Here is a 23,102-nt window from a genome sequence, read left to right as displayed (position 1 = left end):
TGAGTTACTGTGGAGTGTGGGGGAGTAACGTCACTGACTTGTCAACAACACTGTGGCTTGTTAGTGATTTTTAAGATATGTAATAATTACCCTTGTTTGTGTGACAATATGGAGAGGAATATGTGTGCAAATATATAGTTTATTGGAACTCAATAAGATTAATTTCTTACTGTAAAATTGAAGTTGAGCATCAGATGTGATGTGGAAGACATAACTGATCTCATTACATGCAGCAATGTTTTGGCTTATTTGTAGTGGCTAGTCATTGGTATAATTTTAGATCAGATACATCATTATCTTCTCTAATGAACAATTAAAGCAGAATTTTAATTAATGTTTTGAAATTGTAGCTCCAAAATGGAACAACTGCTCCTAAATAGTATTTGCCACAGCTCTAAATTGAACAAATTTAGGTTGGCTTTTCAATTACAGTGCGTTATTGGCTTCAATTATGAATTGAGCAAAAATATTTTGTCAGCTTAAGTTAAATAACTTCACAATTTCGTAATTATTTTCATTTTTATTGGGTTTTTTGTTTTGTGGTGGGGTGTTTTTTTGGTTGGAACCCCCCCCCCCCCCCCCCCCAATGTACAGTACTTTATAGGGCATATAAATCATAATATGCACACTTTACCTGGGAAGCTTGGTGGAACACTGCCCTATTACAATGTGGAACAAAGCTTTGTGTCTCAGTTTAAAGAGAACACTTAGGGTAGAGAGTCTTACTAGTGCATGGATGAAATATAAACATATTCACAAATAATTTTAAAAATTATGATTCTATTTAATTGACAGTCAGTTAGATTCAGGTCACACAAATACCTAGCCTTCAGGAGCCTTACAGTTTTTTAGTTACAATGTAATTGCTATGAAATGCAGGATTTTATCTTGCTATAAAGGGTCAATAGTGCCATCTACTGACAGTTTGTTAATGAGCCTTCCTAATTGCAATGTTAGTAGAAACTTCCATAATTCAGAAGAAAATCTTCTATACCATCAAATATATCAGGCAGCATTTGAGATTAAATTTTACCTTCTATTTGGAAAAACTTGCAGCAGTGGCTCAGTCATTTGAGAAGCAAATTTGTTGGAAAGCCTTGGTTTTGTCCAGCATGTGTTCCATTATGTGTCTGTTCTCGAAGTTTCATATTCGAGAGTAATCTTTAAAATTGGTGGAAGCTAGATATAGTTCAGTTACTCTGAAAACTTTGGTCAAATGTTTAATTTAGAATTATGAAGACAGCTGTATTTTATAGAGACTTCTTTAAAATGTGGCTGCTAACTTTTTTACAGAGATCTTTCACCTTGGCTCTACTGCAGAACATCTAGAGCTCTTTTCCCTGAGATTGAGTATTTTTGCAGAGGATCTGTGAGGCAAAAGTCAAATTGTGAAAGGTCTAGGATAAAGTCAGAGAATTCCAGGATATAGGTGTAGGTAGTTCATGTGATATTCCTGGAGGTAAAGGGAGCTGAAGGCATTTTGATGGGCAGGTTGGGTAGAGAATGAGATTTTGAAGGCTCATGCATACCTGCATGGAAATAGTATCACCAAGACCGATTTTTTTAAAAAGTGATGGAGAAGGAGAGGTTAGGGTATCAGAGATCAGGAGATGGGAAGGAGTGAGGCATGTTTGCATAGGTGGAGTGAGCAGGAATTGGAAGCTAAACCTCCAGTCAATGAGGAAGAGAAAATCATTAAGAGAATACGTGTGATGAGGGAATCTAGCACTGTAACATGGTTCCTCAGAGGGAAAGATCTCTATCATAAGCAAAGACAGAGCAGGGGAGAAACTGAAGTGCAAATTGAAGGTGGCAAATAGGCAGGAATCCCAAATGTGAGGTTCATTCATCGTAGTGCGATTGACTTAGCTATTACAGTGCTACAACTGAAAACATAATCTCTGCTAAATAGGTGAACCTACTGGTTTTTGAAAGGTTCTCTTAGTAGCTGACACACATGAAAAAAACCCACATTCTTGGAGAACATACTAAACTCTCATCTTTAAGTTATTTGATAATTGTGAATAATTCTAAGAAGGTTATCTCAAAACTGTGTTCTTGAAAGACTAGAAATAATTGTATCATGCAATAATTATCGCAACAGTTTTATTTGGATAAATTGTATTGTGTTAGTATGGTTGTTTTAAATGGGAATAGTAGAATGTTTTGAGTTGATAAAAGCATTATATGCTAATTTGAAACATTTGCATACTTTTTCAGGGCAAAATATCATAAATTAAAATATGGCACAGAATTGAACCAAGGTGACTTGAAAATGCCAACTTTTGAATCAGGTAACTTTTTTACAATAGCCTGTTTTAGTATAATCTGTTTATACACTGTTCTAGACTTGCTCTGTTCAGTTTACTGCAGCTTTCACTCTTCCTCCCACTCTCCTTAGGTGTGTGATAGAGAAGGTGTCTAGGAAAGGTTTGGTATTGGGTATATGTTGTTTAGCTGGAAAATCAAAATTAATTGACCTTTCCTTTTTTGAAAGTGCTCTGAATGTCGAAGAAAGCTTTAAATAGAGTTCCACAATTCCTTATTTAGCTGCTGCTTCTCATTATTTCTTATAATACCCCTTCTTGAAGGATTTAATATTTTTTTGCCATTGTGCCATCCATCCAGAAGGAAAGCATAAGTGCAGAATAAACATAGGAAATACTGTTGGTTTTTGGTCCTTTAATAGGATGCTAGTTTTTAAAGAATGAGAAAAAAAATTGTACTGCATTGGCCTGGAAAAAATGTTGTTGAGCTTCTGTTTTTATCTTAAATCGAGGAAAAAAGTCCTAAGAGAAAAATTAGGCTATCGTTATTGGTACTCTGGGGTGCATCTGATTTTGTAATGTAGTTATAAAGTTGATCATAACAGTTTTGCTCTTCACAATATTGCAGAGAGAGGAAAGCGGTTTTTTGTAACAACATTGGACTGTTTAATAAGCAGAATTGCATGTGGCCTCTCTTGAAATATAGGTCTTTGGGAAGTTGCACTGTTGGCCTGTATTTGTGTAATGTGCCTTAAAATTGTGGTCTACATATTTGTATCCACCCCCCCCCCCCCTTTTGGGGGGTTTGCTTGTTTGTTTTCTGCTTTAGAATTGCCACATTTTGGGTCTTTTATACCCGGTTGAAACTAGAGATCATAATTCATATTTCTTGCTTGATGGTATTTTTCATATGTGTTTAAAAGCAGTATAAGTTAGATGTTAAAATCCTTAAACTATTAGTTTGTACCATGTTTTATAGTCTCTGCCATAGTAGAAGTGCAGTGGGTCTAGATTTTAATTGTTGATAGTAAATTGATGGAATTTGTTTTAAACTTGACATGTTTGTTTTCTCCAAATGCTGATATACGTCATTGCTTCTCTTATTTTAACTATATTTTCCATGTTGCTTTCTAAGCATCTCTGCTTTGTGAAAGAGTTATAGCCTGTTTTCTTAGCAGTAGCACTTCTGCTGATCAGGGCAAGGTTTTCTTTTGTGTACAAGTTAAATATTTTTCTAGTTCCCTTTCTGCATGTAAGGGGTCAGGATTTTTTAACTGATTCTGTTCTGTTAAATTAGTTGCTTGATGCTTCAGCAAAGAATTAGAAAAAAATATTTTTTAATTAAAAAACAGTGCATAAGACTGCATCTAATTTAAAGCTTTTTTTAAGATTTGCTTTTAGTTTTATTGGTGTCTTGTAAAAAGTAAATTTATCTTAAAAAAAAAAAAAAAAAAACACAAAACAAAACCAGAACAAAAAAACCCACCCAACAATGACACTGTATCTTTCAGAAGAAACCAAAGATACGGAGGTTCCTGCAGTACCTCAAAATAGCCAATTGACCTGGAAGCAAGGCAGACAGTTACTAAGACAGTAAGTAACATTGTTGAATATTGGTGTATTCAAACTTTTCCCTGAAGTATGAGGAGCTGTATATATGTTTATTCTATGAAACGGAGTAATTGAGGTGCACAAATGGTGGTTCATTTTTCAGGACTCCGTAGTCTTGAGCTTTAAGCAGTATAGAGTAAGGTTTTCCATGTCAGATGGATAGCGATGAAGCTTATTTTCCATAAATGATATAATAGTGCCATTAGTTTTTAACAGTCAATGCTAATTTCTTTCCTTTTCCCTCAAATATGCTTTCCCCTTTCTTTCTTCTCTTAATGCATCTAGATACCTTCAGGAAGTAGGTTATACAGATACAATATTGGATGTACGCTCCCAGCGGGTAAGGTCTTTGCTTGGGCTCTCCAATTCAGAACCAAATGGTTCAGTAGAGACAAAGAACTTAGAACAAATCCTCAATGGGGGTGAATCTCCTTCATCAAAACAAAAGGGACAGGAGATCAAAAGGTAAGTGAAAAGATAAGAAATGCATTAAGTTTAAGTATGTTTTACTTAGTCATTGATATGTACTGGTCAGTTCACATTGGACTTTCAACTCTAGAGTCTCTCAACACCTGTGAGTGCAGCTGACTACAAATGATTATGAACTTAACTGAAATTGATTGTACATAGGAACATATGTATCTATATTACATATATGTATATTATACATATATATTATACAGGAAAATAGACAGTGTATTGAAGCTGAATTTATGTCATATAAGCACTTTAGAGTTGTTTTAAGCAAAGATTCTGTTGAGTGGTGCTTTTATAATAAGGAACTGGGCAGCTGTAGAAACTTCTTCATAACCATTTCTTGTTGTTTTGCTAATTTTAAAGCTCTTAAGCTGTTAGGTAGCAATTACATTTAATCTGATTAATCTTCTAAAATCTCTTCAGCAAGTAAAATGGATTCGCTGTTAATGTTTTTATTTATGTAGGAATTCTGGTGATGTTCTCGAAACATTTAACTTCTTAGAAAACGCAGATGATAGTGATGAAGAAGAAGAGAGTGACATGATAGAAGATATTACAGAAGGAAAAGAAAAGCACCGGATAAATAAGAAACACAAAGTAAAAGACCTTTTTTAATTTTTTTTTTAATAGAGATCTGAAATTCCCTTTGAAAAGGGAAATCTTTTTTCCCAGATAATTATGTGTCATGCTAAGATGTTTGTACCTTCATTATCTGAATGGATTATAAGTAGATGCGTTATTGATAAATTTGGTGGTTTAATATTACCTTGAAAACTTAAAAATGTGTTTGCAAATGTGAATTAATTGCTGAAAGAGATAACTGATTTGGCCATCTCAGCTTCTCTGCGTACTTTGAGTCCCTTTGAGGCTAATTTAGCACAATACAATTGGCATCCTTTCTGAATTTTGGAGAAGGTAGGGACAATTCCTTAGAAGAAACTAAATTATGTAGGGGGGGGGGGGGGAACCAGTTCCATGCCAAGTACGTTTTTAATACTTCCTTTTAGGCAGCTTTTTACTAAATATATTAAAAGCCTAGCAGAGACTTGTTTCCAGTAACTTTCTGTTTAAGGTTCAATTAAGTTTTGCTCTTTTTTATTTTCTGCTTTAGTTTTCCATTCTGTGAGCAGCTTTCTAGGTAGCATAGACTATATTAACTGTTCCTTTTTAGTTCTTTTTCTCCTGTACTGGAAGAGTCTTCCTGTCATTGGGATTTCTTTATGTAAAGTGGTTGATTTATGAACGGTGTACTGACAGTTTTATTACTTTTTGCTCAGTAGAGTATTCTGTAGCATGCTGGCCCCTCTGGCTGCATTGAATTTTCTTAAATAGCTAGCAGCATTAGCTCAGCTTGACGCAAGTCTTAATCTCCCAACTTGACTTGTCAGGAAGGGTTTTCCACCATACCTTTGGTATTAACTTGTACTTCTGGTAAATAGATTAACCAAGCAATTGGTTGAATCTTTTTTGTTCTAAGGCACTAGATAGTCTGATAAAAAGGTTATTTAATAAGTAAGTCTCCAAGCACATACGAAGATATTACACTCATTTTTTGACTCTTGACAAAGCTTGTTTTTTATAGAAAGTAGAAGGATCATTTATAGTTATCTTTGTAAAAATTGTCTCTTTCTGCAAAAGTTTAAGAATATTGTGCAAGTCATAGAAACATAGCATAACCCCATGTGGAAATTTTCTTTGGCTGTAGAATGAAAGAAGATTTTTCACTGATGCCTCGGTAGGGGGTTTGTTTGTTTTGTTTAAGGTGAAGGTGTGGTAGAACTAGTAGAAAGACACTTTTCTGAAAATACCATATTTTCCAAGCTTATGCTTAACACTGAAATAGAACTGGAAAGCAAAAGGGAAAAAAGGCTTCTGGACCAGTAGAAAACACAGTTGGTTTGTAAAGCTTCTCTGCAGAGCTATTGATATTGCAAGAAAATCAACAAAATTTTCCAATTGATGTGTTTTAAATAAAAAATGAAGACTGGGATGTATGGGACTGTTTTTGTTGCTAAACCTAGTGTCAGGATTCTTTTTATTTCCTAATGATCACTAGACTGCGCTGCTTGCTCCTTTTTTTTTTTTTTTATAAGCAGCTCTAGATCTGACTATATCTAAGTGTCTTTTTCTGCTTTTCATGTTGAAAAATGTTTTCCCCTGCAACCATGTACTCAGTGAGAGTAATCTATATCACTTCTAACCTAAATATTTGAGTAGAAAAAACTGTTCATGATTCAAATGCAGAAAAATGTTTATCTGCTTGCAGATTGGTAATGAAGGTTTAGCTGCTGACCTTACAGATGACCCTGATACTGAAGAAGCTTTGAAAGAATTTGATTTTTTAGTGACAGCTGAAGACGGTGAGGGAGCTGGAGAAGCTCGAAGTTCAGGAGATGGAACAGAGTGGGGTAAGATACTAACAAAAGCATTTAGAAATAAAGGAATACTTGTTCATGATAGTACATAAGAGTTGCAATACCTGCTAAGATGGTGTGGATGTGTGGATGATTGTGATGATGCAATGCTGATGCTTAGATAATAGTGTATTGGATGCAGAAACTTTCTCATATCTATATATGCTGTTGTAGTTGCCACAAATATAATTATAGTTACATTTGTTTCGGGTTTTGGTTTTGATTCCAAAACTAAAAGAGGATAATATTTTCTTTTTTGAATAAGAAAGGCTAGGATTCTCAATGCTTTTATACTTGAATTAAATTTGCTTTCAAATCAGATTTTTTTTTTTCCTGTTTGTTTCTGATGAGGAGCTTTAAACTTTTTGTGCTCAAATTAAATTAATATCTTTGGTGTACTTGTAAAAATAGACAATTAGTATATTTAGGTTTTCTGGCTGATATTTTACATGTTATTGCTAATGTGGCTTGCATTAGTAGAATCAAAAAATACTTTTTTTACTGGCCCAACTTTTTTTTTTTACTTATTTTAATTTTAGAGTAGATGACTAATTTGATGTGAAAAAAAATATGCTAAGTCAAACTCCTGGATCCTACATGTTTCAAAAGAAGAAATTGAAAGAGGGAGAGAATTTGGGTAGGAAAAAGAATAATGAACCAAGTAATTCACATCTGCCTTGAAACGGGAAATTAACCATCTTAGTTTCTGAACTGTGGTACAAGCAATTTTGTGGTTGCATACTGTAAGTCTTTCATTTTAAGGCCAAAAAGTGCTACTAGATCATCTTGCTTGACCATTTTGTGTCATTGAGACAATGAATCTGTTATACTCAGATAAACACCTTGGTGAGCAAACAGAATATAAAGATCCACAGAAATCAAAATACTGGCATATCTTCCAGGAAAATCATCCAGTCTTGATTTTGAAGGTACCAAGGATTAGAAAGCATTCCTTCCTGGAAATTAGTATCAAAGGGTTAGTCACCTTTATTTTTAAAACTCAGTCTTATTTCTAGTTGGAAGATGGAGCTGGACAAACTGTTACCTTTAGTTTTGGTAATACCTATATATTTTTAGAAGCATTTTAGTTGCTTGGTGGTGTTCCCCTTTGAAGGCGATGTTATTTGATTAGTTTCTTGATCATCTTTTTATTTAGGCAAATCTCTTTGTAAAAGACATCTCATAGGCCCTGAAGCCAAGGTTTTGACTTTGTTTGCAGCATCCCTTCAAATGTATAGTGATGCAGAAAGTTCTGGTTCTAGCATCAGTCTTACCACTATTGTATACAGAAGGAAAGATAGCTTGATAAGATCCGTGCAGTCAAAGATTTATCCATTTTTTCACAGCAGATTGCTGAAACTTACTTATCTAGCTTGTCCATTGAAATTCCAAGTCATTGCTTTCCAAGATTACTTTCCAGTGTGTTATATCTCTGTCGTCTTCTCAGGTAGTTACCCAGAATGGGGGGATTCTGATTTATTTGCAGTGCTGACTTTGCCAGTTAAATGTTTTCAAACTTGTTTTCGAGCAGTTCAGTTGCTGTCCCAAACTTAAAAATAAAATACAATAAAACTTAAAAATCTATTTCAAAAATCAAATTGACCCACCACGCTTTTCAGAGAACAGTTTGGTATCTTTTATTACAGTTGAAGTGAAGCCATAGCAAAAGTGAGGCAGAGCATTTTGGGAGTTTTTACTCACTTGTGACCACTTTTTTGTGACAACTGGTTTAACTGCAGTAATTCCATTGTTACCAAAATGCTCCTGTCTGAGGCAAGGAGGTGGGGTGGAGGAAATAAACATAAACCTACTTTCATCTTAAAAAGTGAGTGTTCTGAGTTTTGCCATGTGAAGACAATATCCATAAGTTTGTTGTATATTTTGTACTAATTTACTATTTAAGTCAGGAGACATACTTCCAACTGTAATAGCAATGCTTTTTTCATAGTATGTCACTGATTTTAGTACAGCTGTTCTTTCCTTAAATGGATGTTTAAGGATACAGTCTATCAGGTCTTGAGGTGAAGTGTCACTTTTTTAAAGATCAGTGTGTAAATTTGAAATATTTGAAGTCAATGCTTCTTTATTACCTATCAAAAGTAACATTTCAAATATTGTCCCACTTAAATACCTTCTAAAATAAAATACTATATCGCCTAAACCAATTTTTTTTAGCCTGTCATGTTATTTTGAACTCTGTGAAACTGTTATTACTTGAAATATCCAGGTCTGTCCATTTATTTATTTATTTTTGATAGGCAACTTCATTTAAATGAATACTTGCCATTACTTTCTAAACAATTGCATCAACCATAAACTTTAATATTTCAGGTATAATTGATATTTTTCTTTGTAATGTAAATAGTTGCTCTGTTCTGTTTTCTTCTCAGCTTTTTTTCTTCCTGTTTTAGTTTTCCTGTCGTTGATGTCCTTGTATCACTTCTTAGTCTTGCAAAGATTTAGGCTCTCTGAAAAAACGTAAATGTGTAAATGTGTATTTCTTTTTAACGCTTTTATTTAGTATCTGGAAACCAAACTTCTGATGTTTAGGCTCTAAACCTAATGCCTACTCTTGCTTTATTATTATTTTCAATACTTAAAAGTGGGCCCCTCACTACAAGAGAGACATTGAGGTGCTGGAACGTGTCCAAAGAAGGGCAACGAAGCTGGTGAAGGGTCTGGAGCAGAAGTCTGATGAGGAGCGGCTGAGGGAACTGGGGTTGTTTAGCCTGGAGAAAAGGAGGCTGAGGGGAGACCTTATTGCTCTCTACAACTACCTGAAAGGAGGTTGTAGAGAGGTGGGGGTCGGTCTCTTCTCCCAGGTAACAAGTGATAGGACGAGAGGAAATGGCCTCAAGTTGCACCAGGGGAGGTTTAGACTGGATATTAGGAAATTTTTCTTCACTGAAAGGGTTGTCAAGCATTGGAACAGGCTGCCCAGGGAAGTGGTTGAGTCACCATCCCTGGAGGTATTTAAAAGACGTTTGGATGAGGTGCTTAGGGACATGGTGTAGTGGTGGTCTTGGTAGTGTTAGGTTTATGGTTGGACTTGATGATCTTAAAGGTCTTTTCCAACCTATACAATTCTGTGATTAATCGTCAAAGTATTATCTGTAGGTCTAACTTCAGATATGCTAAAATATTTCATCGCCAAATTTGATAGTTACATTTTTGCTATTGGGGACTTCTGCAAACCAGCCACCAAGTGTGGAAGTTTGAGTTGCTTTTTTTTTTCCTTCCTGTAATACGGCTTTTTATGAATACATTCCTTTTTTTGTAAGTGCCTCATTTAATATACTTTGAGTCTTAAATTATTTTCACAGAATCACAGAATCGTATAGGTTGGAAAACGCCTTTAAGATCATCATGTCCAGCTGTAAACCTAACACTACCAAGACCACCACTACACCGTGTCCCTAAGGACCTCATCCAAACGACAATTTTCAGACATTATAGAATCATAGAATGCTTTGGATTGACAGGGACCTTTACAGGTCATCTAGTCCAGCCCCCCTGCAAGAGCAGGGACATCTTTAACTAGATCAGGTTGCTCAGAGCGCCATGCAACCTGACCTTGAATGTTTCCAGGGATGGGGCCTCCACTACCTCTCTGGGCAACCTGTTCCAGTGCCTCACCACCCTCATTGTAAAAAATTTCTTTCTTAAATCCAGTCTAAATCTGCCCTCCCTTAGTTTAAAACCATTGCTCCTTATGATTTGAAGTGTCCTATTATGCGACATGTTTTACTTAGGAACAGCTTGTCTTCAAAATAGTGAAAGATGAGCAAATTCAAACAGTGTTAAATAAATAAAGTATGCAGCACATTCAAAAATGAATGCACATTTTTAGATTAAAAATTTATAAATGCCTTGTGGTGATATGGTATTATCAAGAAAAAGATGCATATAGAACTTCTGTTTGCTTAAGCAAACAGGAATAAATACATATTATTTCATATTGTTACATATTACAGATATTATGTATTATGTAGTCTTTTTATTCTGCTTATGATTTCGATGACTAACTATGTGTTCATCACTGAATTTCTCCTCTCCATAAAACACAAAAGTTCTGTTTACAGATGGACCATGAGTCAGAGAATGACTGACCGTGCCCAGAATTCTGTGTGGCAGAGTGTGACTGGAATTCAGAGTCTCTTGGGTCATCTTTTAAATTTAAAACAAACAAAACAAAACAAAAACAACAAACCTTTCTCCACTAAATGGTACTGGCTTGTGGACATCCTGGATCCTCTGCACTGTCCTGATGTCAGTTTAGTGTGGGTTATAAACGCTGCAAGCAATTTGAGGAAGTTCACTACTAGGGGGGAATTATGGAGGTCTTCTAGTTACATGGCTCTGATCTGAAAGAGCTAAGTATATCTAGGCATACCTGAGAGAAACACTGCTGGGTTTTCCTAAAAATTTGCATTGAAATTCATTTCACAGCCTCTGATTAATCAGAGTTAGTGCTTTATCTAGTTTTCTATTTACGACCTACGTTTCAGCAGCTGGTAGCATTGTTCTTGAGTATTTATGTTTGCAGGCTTACGTTTTTCCTGTTTTCTGTTGACTGAATGAGCCCAGTTCCTTCAAATTCTTTGTCTTGATATCTAAATGCCCTGTTTGTTTTGCAATCTACAGACATTTTCTAAACTTCTAGTGTAGAACATAGGCTGGACATGTTACTTCAATTTTGTCATCACCATCGCTGAATTATGTGGACTACTCCTGGTTTAATACACCACACCTTTTAAAACATACCAGACTGATAGTTTTCTTGTGGCTTTTTTTTTTAACAACAGTGTTACGTATGTTCAGCTTCTGGTTCAGTTTAATTCCCAAATCCTTTTCTGCAATTCTGCAACCTAGCTGATTATTTTCCTTTTATTAATGGTGCTTTAGATTTTTTTTTTATTTTATTTTGTTCTTAACTGACTAACTATCCTTTCATTGGGTTTTAGGGGTTTTTTTGCTATTTTTCCGAATTTCCTTCCTCTTTTGGTTGGGCATATCCTCTGACTTATCTTTCTGTGCCTCTTGTATTTCCTGACTAATCACCATTCTTCTCTGTCAAAGTTTTGGCCCCGCAATCATAAAGATTGAGGTCTTTGTGTTTGCAGTTTGGTAGTTGTAGCTGCAGTTTGGTGTAGGATATCATTGTTCCGTTCCCCTCTCCACAGTTCTTTGTGGACAGCTCGGGACTTTACCGTTATGCTTCCTGTTTCATGCCTTTGCCGCCCTTGCCGTTTCTATATTCCACCTCTTTGATCAAGAGGCCCTATTTGAATGATGGCCTTTTGGTAGATGCATCAATATCCTAGGATATCTTCTCATTTGTTGTCATGTTTTGCCATGAAAGATGTACTTGGAATAACTCTACTGGTTTGCATCCTAAATGCATGTTTCTTTGTCTCTGCTGTGTATGGCTCCTCTTGTGCGCTTTTATGACTGTGATGGTTATAACTTCAAAAATTGCTGTTTTATGAAAACACTGCTATCATAGGTATGATTGGAAGTTGGGAACTGAGGAACTTAGTTTTATTACTTTATGTCTAAAGAATTTGTGAGCATAAGCTTAACTGGTACACAAACCAAGTTTGGTTGCTGCCTGCTTGCCTTTTAGCAGAAGTCCTTCTGCAAATGTTACATTTAGCTTGTCTTAGAAACAAGTTTATCCTTTTACTAATTCTCTGTTTCCAGAAATATTTGATAGATAGTTTAGAAAAGTGGAGACTTGACTTTTCTTGGAGAATAATTAACTCTGCACTATTTGTCAAACAGAAGACACGTCTTCTGAAACTACTGTGGAATGTTGTATTTCTGCTAATTATAATTTAGTTGCTGGAATGCAGTGGGATGTCAATTTATTCACCTATGTGAATTACTTTTCTTCATCTTTATGTAAAAAGCTGTATTTATAGACTTGTTTCTCTGGTTATATGTAGGACCAAGGTTTCTTTCTTGTGCATGTAGAATGAGTGCGAGAGGATGCATGGTGGTCTTCATGAATAAACTGGCACTGACTTAGCTTGCATTTTCATGAGTGGTAGAGCATGAATACTTTTATTTGCTTATTCAACACTGGCTGAATAATTTCTTAACACTGTCTTTCTAAAGATGCAGTAATCGTTTCTGAACAATGAATTTTTGTGTATTTTGAAGTATCTAACATAAACTGTTACTTATGAAGCTTAATTTGTTTGCTCCTTAGTAACAAATTAACATACAATTTTCAAATATGTAACTGATATTATACAGTGCCTTAGAAAACTATGAAATGAGACTTAGTATTTTGTAAACTTAAAACTGAGACTGCACCTTTAAAGTAAAGATTTATTAAGAACTTTTATTAATGCTCTTATACAGCTATGATAGTAAATCGCCAACAGCTTGCATTGCCAATTGCTGATTTTTTTTCTTTTAATAATATGCTGCATGTAGACAAAGATGACCTGTCCCCAACTGCTGAGGTTTGGGATGTAGACCAGGGGCTAATAAGTAAACTGAAGGAACAGTACAAGAAGGAACGAAAGGGGAAGAAAGGGGTAAAGAGTAAGTGCAGATTCTGAATCTTGTAATGCAACGCTTTTTTTGCCTATCTATATAGAAGACATTTTTTTCTCACAAGTTCTGTTTCTGTTTTTTTCATTAAGCATCATTTTCTGTAACGGGGGCAACCAACTTTAACTTTCTACCTGCTGAATGTGGATATGTCAAAACCTTGACAGCCATTTCCTAGATGAGAAATGTTGAAAACAAAAATTTAAGGTTAAATAGGTAAAGAGAGTTAAATGCTTTGAAATGTGAGTGTAAAAATAATGAACAACTGGTATTTTGAGGATATTCCTACTCTTGAGAGGTTTTCTGAAAAATTTAAACTTTATCTGCTTCTTAAAGTATAATACTATGGTACTGTTGTGGGTGGGGTTTTTGTTGGGTTTTTTGTTTCTTAACATGAGCTTGAATCAAGCTGTAATTGCTATTTATGGGCTTGTAATTATTCTTACAATTGAAGGCAATGAGAATAAAAAAATACCTGTAATGAAAATACAAACTTTTTTGTGGCTTTGTTTAGGATATAATCTTTATTTTATGGTGCCCTTCACTTTTCTGTGCAGTTACCATATTTTGGTTGACACCTCTTTACTCTTAAAGAGTTTTCAGACCAGTTGACCTATTTGAACTATAAGTTAAACCAAACTTCAATATTGAATTACCTGGTAAAAAGGCTTTTGTAACTTAGGCCATCAGCTATACCAAGCTCTTAGTGGACAAAGTGTTATTAAATCAATGTCACTCTAGAGAAGCTCCCTTGATTGCAGTGTTTTTATTTTGAAATACATATATTATCTATTTTTATATCTGTCTAGCTATATAGTATATTATAACAGTTTCTGGCGATAGTTAGTAAAAAGCATTTTTTCCTTGATTTGAAAAATTGTGTGAAAATGTACTAACTAAATTAAATAATATAAAAATATAACACTTCATGAAGAATTCTGTGATTATTAAGATTTGAATTTACTTTGTAACATCTAACAAATTAAAATTCAGTTAGCGCATGTTGGTTGTTTTTTCAGCAATTTTGCATGAGTCGCATGTACACACACATACAAATATAAAATCTTGGAAGTAAAGATTTTTACGTAGTCTTCGGTTTGATTAGAACTTACAGTAGTAATCTGGGTGCTAATGGATATCCTCACTTAACGTGTAAATCAGCAGTTGACACCCAATTCACATGAAGTATTTTGTAGGGTTAGAAACTTCCTTTTAGTACTAAAACGGAGTTCTTTTATTTGAAATTTTCTCATTAAACTTCACATTTTGGACTTTTGGAAGCACAGTGGCTGCAAAAGAACAGCAAATGTTTTGAATTCTGGGGAAACAAGACAGTAATTATTTAGGGGATTTTTATATTTCTCTCTCAAAAATTGTGCCTTTAGGTTATCACATACAGAAAGTTCTTGAAACCGTACTTTTGTTTCAATTCTAATCTTTCCACACCCACCACACTGGTTAGTTTCTACTTTCTAGCTTGTGCAAGGTAAACAGCTGTAGAAGAGGGACAAGTAGTGTTGTTCTAGTGTTGTTATACATTTTATGAAAAACTCTTCTCAGGCCTCCAAATTTGTTTTAGTGGCGTTATTTTGGCTTGTCTGGAAAGGATTTCTCTTTCCTGCACTTGTTGCTTCCTTGGCTGCTGTGCAGTCAAGAATTTCTATCATCTTTTTGGTTTTCCATCTGTAAATCTTAAAATTTCCAGAAGAGGACCATAATTCTCACCCATCAAAAATAACTACTTTGTCAAAAAATGGCATTTTAATGATCTGCATTGCTGATTAAATTGGTTGTGACCATCATTTAAAATAAATAGTAATTATTCTATCTGAAAAGTCTACTTGCAAAATTTAACTTTGCAACATTATTATCAAAGCTTTCCTGCAGTTGCTGCAAAAGGTATAACATTAAGTTTTGTACCATGAATGGCGTGACATGTTGGCCATCAATTATTACTTGACATATATTGTCTTTTGGCAATAGTGTGTTCCACTATCAAAACATAAAGGAGTATTTTCTTCATCTAATGTAATTTTGAAACCTGCTTATGTTCACATAAGAGAATATTTAGGAGACAACTGTGTGTCACAATGCTGTGAGGTCACGTAAGTCACTCTTCAGACTTTTGGATTTTAAGTTTAAATTCTCCTTTGGGAAACCCTGAGCTCATATAGATAGTCTCACAGGGTGGTTTGTGGCATTCTGCGCTTGCATCATGTTCGTGATGGTGGTTTCTGATTGAAAATTGGCCTCTAAATCACTGAGCTAATTGAGATAACTCCACACACAGTAAAAATACACATTTTAGGTTGGACAGGTTTGTTAAAGAGCTGTTTATTTGATTCATAGGCTTTTTTCCTCAGCTTTTTTAACATTCTGAGACTGAAAATAGTGTTGAAGGCCGCCTTTATTCCTGCTTCTCATGTCTGATCATTCATGAACTTCATTCTGAATATTCATCTCTTATTTTGCTTTTCAGCATACTGCTGGAATTTTATGAGAATTTATTTTGAGCAGTATCAGTATTTATATGCATGGCACTATATATATCATCATAAAGATCAAATAAATGTGCATTGACTATCACCTCTTGCAATACTTTGAGGACAGCATAATGGGGCAGACATTCTAACAGGTTCTTTTTTGGGGTATGCATCTGGTAACTACCATAATCTGCATTTATTGTCTTCATAACAGGGTCTTCATAGCCCTGGCCCAGGTATGGTTACTTTCATTCCGAATGTAGAGATAAGTAAACAGAAGTAGATTTGAGTCTATTTTGATACTTCTGTAGTCTGCATTTGTATGTTTTCTTTTGGGTGGAACACCTTAATATATGTCATCTTCTGTCAGCATATACGTTTTCATAATGTAATAATTACTCTTTTTTGTACCTTTGTATTTGTACTATTGTACCTTTGAAATGAAATACTATCAGTCTAGTAGCTATTAGAGAAAAAAAAGCGTTGGTGCAAGAGAGACACTGCTTATTTTTATTATTTTACACTCACTTCATTAGCTGAGATCGCAGGTTTCTAGACTCACTTCTACATGAGAGTGAAATGAAGCTTAACCACTCAAGAAATCTGTTCTGTTGCATAAGGGAAACTTTTGGAAGCCATTTTTATTCTCAAACAACTTCTGAGTAGCAGCCTTTGTAGATTTAATTGGAATACTAAGTGTTCCGTAAAAGAAAGAAAGAAAAATGTCAGAAGCACAAAAAAAAAGTATAGGGTGTTCTGTATTATTTGGCAAAATGAAAATGTTTTGCAAGTATTAATGCGAATAGTTATATAGCATCCCTCTTGGGGTATGTGTGGTATACTTTTGCGATGATTCTGCTTCCAGACATGTTTTTCATTGTCATCCCTCTCTCCAGAGAATTCTCCATTATCTCCAGAGAATTCAATTATTGATGGATACTTTTTTTTGAACACATCAGTTTTAACTGGTTTTGGTCAGTAAGATCTAAAAATTGAAACGATCAGATATTATTTAAAAGAGTGCATTTTAGTGTTTTAACTGTTTAAATGAATAGTTCTGCTTTTGGTAAGTCATCCATAATTATAGTGTTTACCTTTTACTTTTTTGAGAACGAAGGCTTGTTTTAATTTCAATTTCCTTTTAATAGAAGTGGTGCATGCCACCTCAGAGTATAAGAAAATGTTTCCTAATGCTTACTTTACTAAAAAATGGACATATTTGAAAATTATTAAAGTTCTAATATGCCCTTTTAAAGGGAGTAAACACTTATATTTTAGCAAGTTTAAAAGAATAGTCTTTGGGGGTGAGGTGGTGGGGTTTTTATTTTAAATGTTCTACAGTATAGCTGCCTGCAGTCCCAGGAAGGACTCTTTTATTGATTAAAAGCTGGTTATGTTTTACATCATTGTGGATCATTTTCTTTAAAGAGATTTTGTCACTGAAATGTCACTTTATGATTGAAGCTTGACTTTTTGACATGTAAGGTGGAAGCAGGAATTAATTTATTAATTTAAAAAATTAAATTATAACATACTATTCTTGTTTGCTAGCATCTACATCATGAATGTACATATAATTCAGTATGCTTTGTTTCTAGAGGCATGCTTGTATAATAAGGCTAATATACATCTGCAGTTTCATACAGTGGTGGAAGCATTCTTGCTCTTGTGTTTAATAAACACTTTATACAATTTAAATACCATTCAAAAGCAGGGAAAGTTAATTGTTCGTTGCACCCCCATTATGAGTTGCCTGTACTTTTTCCTTCATTATTAAGCTTATTTTTTATTTGCACTCTGTTTTTCAGTGTTAAATTGTTCAGTATAGTTAAAGTTGTGTAATATAAGCAAATGTTTAATTCGTATGTATCTTGTTTAATAGTTAATGTTCTTTTAATATTTGGCTTGACTTCTCAGTAGGGCTGTAAGATGATTTTTTTTTTCTTTCCCACAGGAAATTGTAGAATAGATCTACAGAACACAAAGGAGTTATTCTTTGATTTAGTGAATTAAAACGGTTTGCATGTAGTTTTCAGATTTGATGTATTAACTCCTCCTTTTGATTTCCAAAAGATCAATTTTATTAATATACAAAGACAAAAGCAAAGCATTGTATTTATTTTAAGGAGGTCCCATCAGTAATTATTCTTGTTTAATTAGTTTAATGGATTTTTAGACTTCAGTCAAGTGAAGCGGTAGCAATCAAATGAATCTTTGCTGCTGACGTTAATTTACAGGAGTCAACAGGACAAAACTTCACGACATGATAGCTGATCTGGGCGATGATGAGATACCCCACATCCCTTCAGGAATCATTAATCAATCTAGGTCACCCTCTTCTAGAATGACTGATCATGAAGGTGCAAGAGCAGAGGAAGGTACAAAAAATTCAGCTACTTATTATATTTCAGGAGATTTCTTTTAGAAAGCACACGCTGTAATTTACTGTCCCCTCTATAAAGCTTAATGCAATTGCAGATTGCCACATTATTATTTTATTTGCAATTCTTCCCAAATGGTTTTATGATAATATGGCTTGAGTTCCTGTGGCTTATCGTAACTCACCATTATTTCATAAGTATTTTTAAACAACTTCATGTACAGCAGTGTGTTCTGAAACTATTCACTATTAAATCCCTGTTTGCAGACCCCCCCTGTTAGCAAAACCATTTACAAATAGGGTGTTCTGATTGAGGAGAAAAAGGTGAGTATTAACATTTGATACACAGTTTGCATTTTAAAGTGAAATTTAAAAGTGTTTTTTTAAGTTATGAGACTAATTTGTCTCTTTTCCTCAAGTTTAATATTCTCTTTTTTAAAATTCTCTTGGTCTATGTACACAAGTGTACAAAGACACTATTTATTTCTTTACAAAGTATTGGTTTCAATTTCAGGATTATTTTAGGCAATGGAAGCTAGTGGCAAACTATTATCTAAATAGTCCAAAATCTTGTATTCAGTTTTAAGTTCTTTGTTTTAAAGGAGTTATTTTCCTTGTATTAACTTTGAGATTAGAATACCATTATGTAAATTCTGTCCTCTACTCAGAACATATTCATTCAAAATACTCAGCTGAATTCAGATTTGGCTCCTTTATGATGATCTTTGCCCATAAGCCCTGGCATGGTATCAGCTATACCAGAAGTGGGAAGCATTTGCGTTATTACCGATCCTGAAAATCGGTTGGTTCTCCTATTCTTCCTTCACCCCTGCCCCCACAAATGCCTGTCACCAGGCGAGCAGAAAACCTGAAATTTTGCAGGGAGGCTTTTTGTTGCTCTCCCAAACAATTATTTTACAAAAGTGTGTGTCTTCCCACCTTCTCTTTTACCGCCTTCCTTTTAATCTTTGTTTTTATTTATGACTTAAAGATGAACCAGTATCAAATTTACCTGTGGAGTGCAATTGAAAAACCTACTGGTGAAGTTCTACTTGCTAAAACTTGTGGACATACATTTAGGTTGTATTTAAATTTAGTATTCACATGCTTTAGGCTGCCTTTTAGCCTTGTTAGGGTATTAAGGGCATGTGACCCTACAGTTACAGTTCCCTCAGTCTGTCTTAGGCTATTTTTCTTAGGCCATACATGTTATGGAAAGGAACACAGATGTTAATTGTTAAGGACAGGCCATATAGCTGTTCTCTTTTACAGACTTTACATCTAAAATAATATTGGACAAAACAATATTTCTGAAGAAATAGATGCTAAATATGAATTTGATAGGGACTGATTTTTATTGCCTGGTTCCTGTACCACAAACACTGTGCTACACTTCAAATAAAGATTGTCCACGCTATTTTCAAATAAACTGTGCTTTCAGAATTATATTTTCATGCTATTTAATGTGGTCATATGTTTTCAGCTTATCAGTGTAGTTTGGGCTTTATTCATTAAGAATAGTAGTATGAATATCTCTACCATGGTATCTGCTAATTGTGGTTTCTGCATAACTTTTAAACTTGAATATTAGTGTAAATTTTGCTGTTTGATCAGAAATTCTATCCTGAATACTATGTGGCTTTTTGAGTTTTTGTCTGTACCGCATGGTGCAAAGCTGCAAGCAAACAAGCTTAGTGTTGGCTTTTTAATTCCTTCTAGGTCTGTCTTCTGTTAACAAGGCCAAGTACTTCATTATCATAAAATGCAGATTTTGCTCAATCATTTATTCAGCTGTGTTTTAAAAGCTAAGTTTTTTGCAGACAACTTTAGGCTTTCTTGCTGGGACACACTAGCCTATGCCGATGAACGTTACCAAGCCATAATGTTCTTGTGTACGTAAGGTTTATGCTACACTCTGAAGTGTTACAGTTCTGAGACAGTGGTTGATAATTTTGTTTTCATACAGAGAACAAAGTGTTATTAAGCTCACTTTTTTCTTTTTTTTTCTAGAGGGGAGGAGGGGGTTCAGGGAGGAAAGTAAACTATGGTTCTAATTGGCTGGGAATGTATATTTTATACCTCTAAAGGTGTGTTTTTTGGTTCAGGTCTTTTTTTTTTCCCCACTCTCAAGTGCCTGGTAAAATATGATGAGAAAATTGTTATGCCGTAATTACACTTTATAGTTTTGGTCATAAGAAATTGAGGTTTCCATTTCACTGGATTGCATGGCTTTCAGAAACAAAATCAACTGCAGCTTCACTCTCCATTCAATGTATTGTACAGAGAATTATTATCTTCATGTGTGGTTTTTCTTCTCTAATATCTGTAGATTGTGGGGGTGTCAATCTATAGATTGACAAAAAAATAGCTCGGGCTATTAATTGCTAATTGCTCGGGCATTAACTGCTGCTTTTGGTGTACCATGTATTAACTTTCTGGGAAACAAGATTAAGATGTCCCTGTTGTATAGTAGACAACAGCAGAATATGAACATACATATTTGATTAGAGATTAGAGCAGCTTCAGTGTGTACAAATATTACTACTTGATTTTGACTTAATTATGTATGATGCCAAGAACTTGAGGGTAAGATGTGCTGGTTAAGATTGGCCAAGCAAATATTTAATAATTGCATTTTTTTTCACCTAGTTTCACCTTCAAAGAAACTTGTATGATCACTTTCATTTTTACTTGATATTTATAGATTGCAAACTCAGTTAAACATATATATTATGCTAGGAGGATAATATTATACTCTGTGTGTTAGAAATATACTTGGATTTTTTTTAAAGATGAAAAGCATTCAATAAGTAATTTATTTAACTTTTTCAGCTGCAGATATCTATTGATGCAGTGTTTTTGGTATGTGGAGTTGTGAGTCTTTATTTTTAGTAGCGATAACATCACATATCTTTCATTATATTACTTTTCTGCCTTTTATTTTTATAAAAACAGCTTGCGACCATTTTTAAACATCTTTGAGTATGTCTTATTTTACAATAATAAAATATGCAAATAATTTACAATGTAGTTATACAACATATACATATTGGCAACTTTAGTATTGAGAAATATGCTTCTAAATTTCAGACAGCGTTAATTTTGAAGCTTTAAAGGGATATTCACCTCTGATGCAAATAAAGCTTGATAAGTTTATAATATAGACTCTAAATGTGGTAGTGTTTTTCTGTGGTAGTGCTTCATTTTTAGTATAAAGCATATGAAAGTTGATCTGTTAAGGACAGATGACATTAATTTCACAAAGAATTAGTATGACAAGTTCAGGGGCTTATTTAAACCTTGTAGGCCTGTCTTAAAGATCAAATAGGAGTCACAGCATCACAACAGGGATGGGAAGTGTCCTTGAGTTTAAAATGAGCATATTGCCTCCTTTCCCCAGTGATCAGCAGCTCTGTTCTATAAGGACTTGGGAGGTTTGACTTGTAAATGGATACTTGTATTTGGGAGGCTGAGACCTTGTCAAGACAGTAGAGGCAAGCCAGTCTTGGAAATTCCAAATAAAAGTATTGGAGTCTTTCTGTGGGAGATAAAAAGAAAAGGGAGGAGGGGGGGAAATACAGCCACAAAACCAAACAACAACAACAAACCCCCCAAACCCCCTCTCTTTCTTTTGTAGCCTTTATCTTCTTTTTTTTTTTTTTTCCTCCCACTCTCTTTCTGTCAGAAAAGAACCAGGAAAAGCTTGGTTTCTGAAGTAATTGAGGGGCTAGTTGTTATTCATTTGAGGATTTCACAATTTAGGTTCACCCAGAGAATTTTTTGTGATGTTATTTTATTTCTTGCTTCATATAAAGTATTGTTTGTATCTCCTTTTATATTCAGCTCAGACACTTTCACTGAGAAATCAATCCTTAGAAATTCTGATCTCATCTAATAAGCATGGATAATTAGCATGTATCCATCCATGCTAATAAGCATGGATACACCCTCACCCCCCAAAAAAAGCCCAAAACCCAATAATAAGGAAAATAGGTGGGAACATGGAAAATAATTAGGTGTTTTCTAGGAATATGGCTTTTCTGAAATATGAGTGGTTTGGAATAGATTGTCAAATTGAGAGTTTTAGTAAAATGTTAATGGGAAGCTTATCCATGTAAGCGCATGGTAAGCTATTTTGGGCTGTTAATTTAATGTAGCATTCTGATGAGTCAAGACCTTTGTATAGATTGTGAATGTTTTAAAAAGAGGTAATTGTGCATAGTTACAATACTATTTGCTCTTTTTATGCAATTGTAGGAACAGCAGTCTTTAATATTACATAGATTATATTCTTAGATTCTCACATACAGTTGTGTTGCCTGTGCTAGTATTACATTTTTTAATAGTACGGTAGTTCTCAAGCATTAGAACTTGTTTTATTCTTGAGAAGTTATTTTTTTGATGTATCTGGGCTGGCTCCTCTTTGTGTAGCCATAGCAATGATGCCATACATTTATAACTTTACACCTGGTCTTAGTTACTTTTCTTCAGCTGGAGTGGAACATAACTAGGTTACCGTTCAGGTAGTGCTGATACAGAATAATAAAGATGCATGTTCAAAACAGGAATGTGTTGATTATTAGTCCTCTTGTTTGGAACTATTTTTGTAAGACAAAAAACAGTATATGGATGTTTTTCAGATCTAGAAACTTCATTTTCTCTGAGTTTCAAGGTTTTTCTGAGAGGATTAGAAACAAGGGGTGGCATTAGAGTGAGACCATAACACACTCTGCCAAATTGGTGAAATCCAACAGTCAAGCAAGTTTAATTTTTAAATATGTCAAATAGATTTAACATATTTTGCAGGAGTTTGCACTTAGATAAGTTCACACATAGCTAAAGTTTAAGTACTCTACCTAACAAGTGTCCCAATTTTTGCATGGAAGGGAATAGTGATAAGTAAAAG

The 23,102-nt window shown here is 34.4% G+C and overlaps 1 protein-coding gene across 3 annotated transcripts in view; it reads left to right on the top strand.

Annotated features, from left to right (window-relative positions):
• Positions 1 to 23,102, top strand: part of STRN3 (striatin 3) — a 67,555-nt gene that overhangs the window by 24,686 nt on the left and 19,767 nt on the right. Inside the window, exons 3-9 of one of the 3 annotated variants that reach the window (XM_075503081.1) lie at positions 2,221 to 2,294; positions 3,779 to 3,860; positions 4,164 to 4,343; positions 4,820 to 4,952; positions 6,622 to 6,763; positions 13,214 to 13,324; positions 18,054 to 18,194. In XM_075503081.1, the coding sequence (XP_075359196.1) occupies positions 2,221 to 2,294; positions 3,779 to 3,860; positions 4,164 to 4,343; positions 4,820 to 4,952; positions 6,622 to 6,763; positions 13,214 to 13,324; positions 18,054 to 18,194 (863 nt within the window). The remainder of the gene's footprint in view (positions 1 to 2,220; positions 2,295 to 3,778; positions 3,861 to 4,163; positions 4,344 to 4,819; positions 4,953 to 6,621; positions 6,764 to 13,213; positions 13,325 to 18,053; positions 18,195 to 23,102) is intronic. The other 2 variants (XM_075503082.1, XM_075503083.1) reach the window with 2 other exon arrangements.

The sequence above is a fragment of the Mycteria americana genome, chromosome 5 (assembly GCF_035582795.1).
Source record: "Mycteria americana isolate JAX WOST 10 ecotype Jacksonville Zoo and Gardens chromosome 5, USCA_MyAme_1.0, whole genome shotgun sequence".
NCBI lineage: Eukaryota > Metazoa > Chordata > Aves > Ciconiiformes > Ciconiidae > Mycteria > Mycteria americana.
This window is presented reverse-complemented; position numbering and strand designations above follow the sequence as displayed.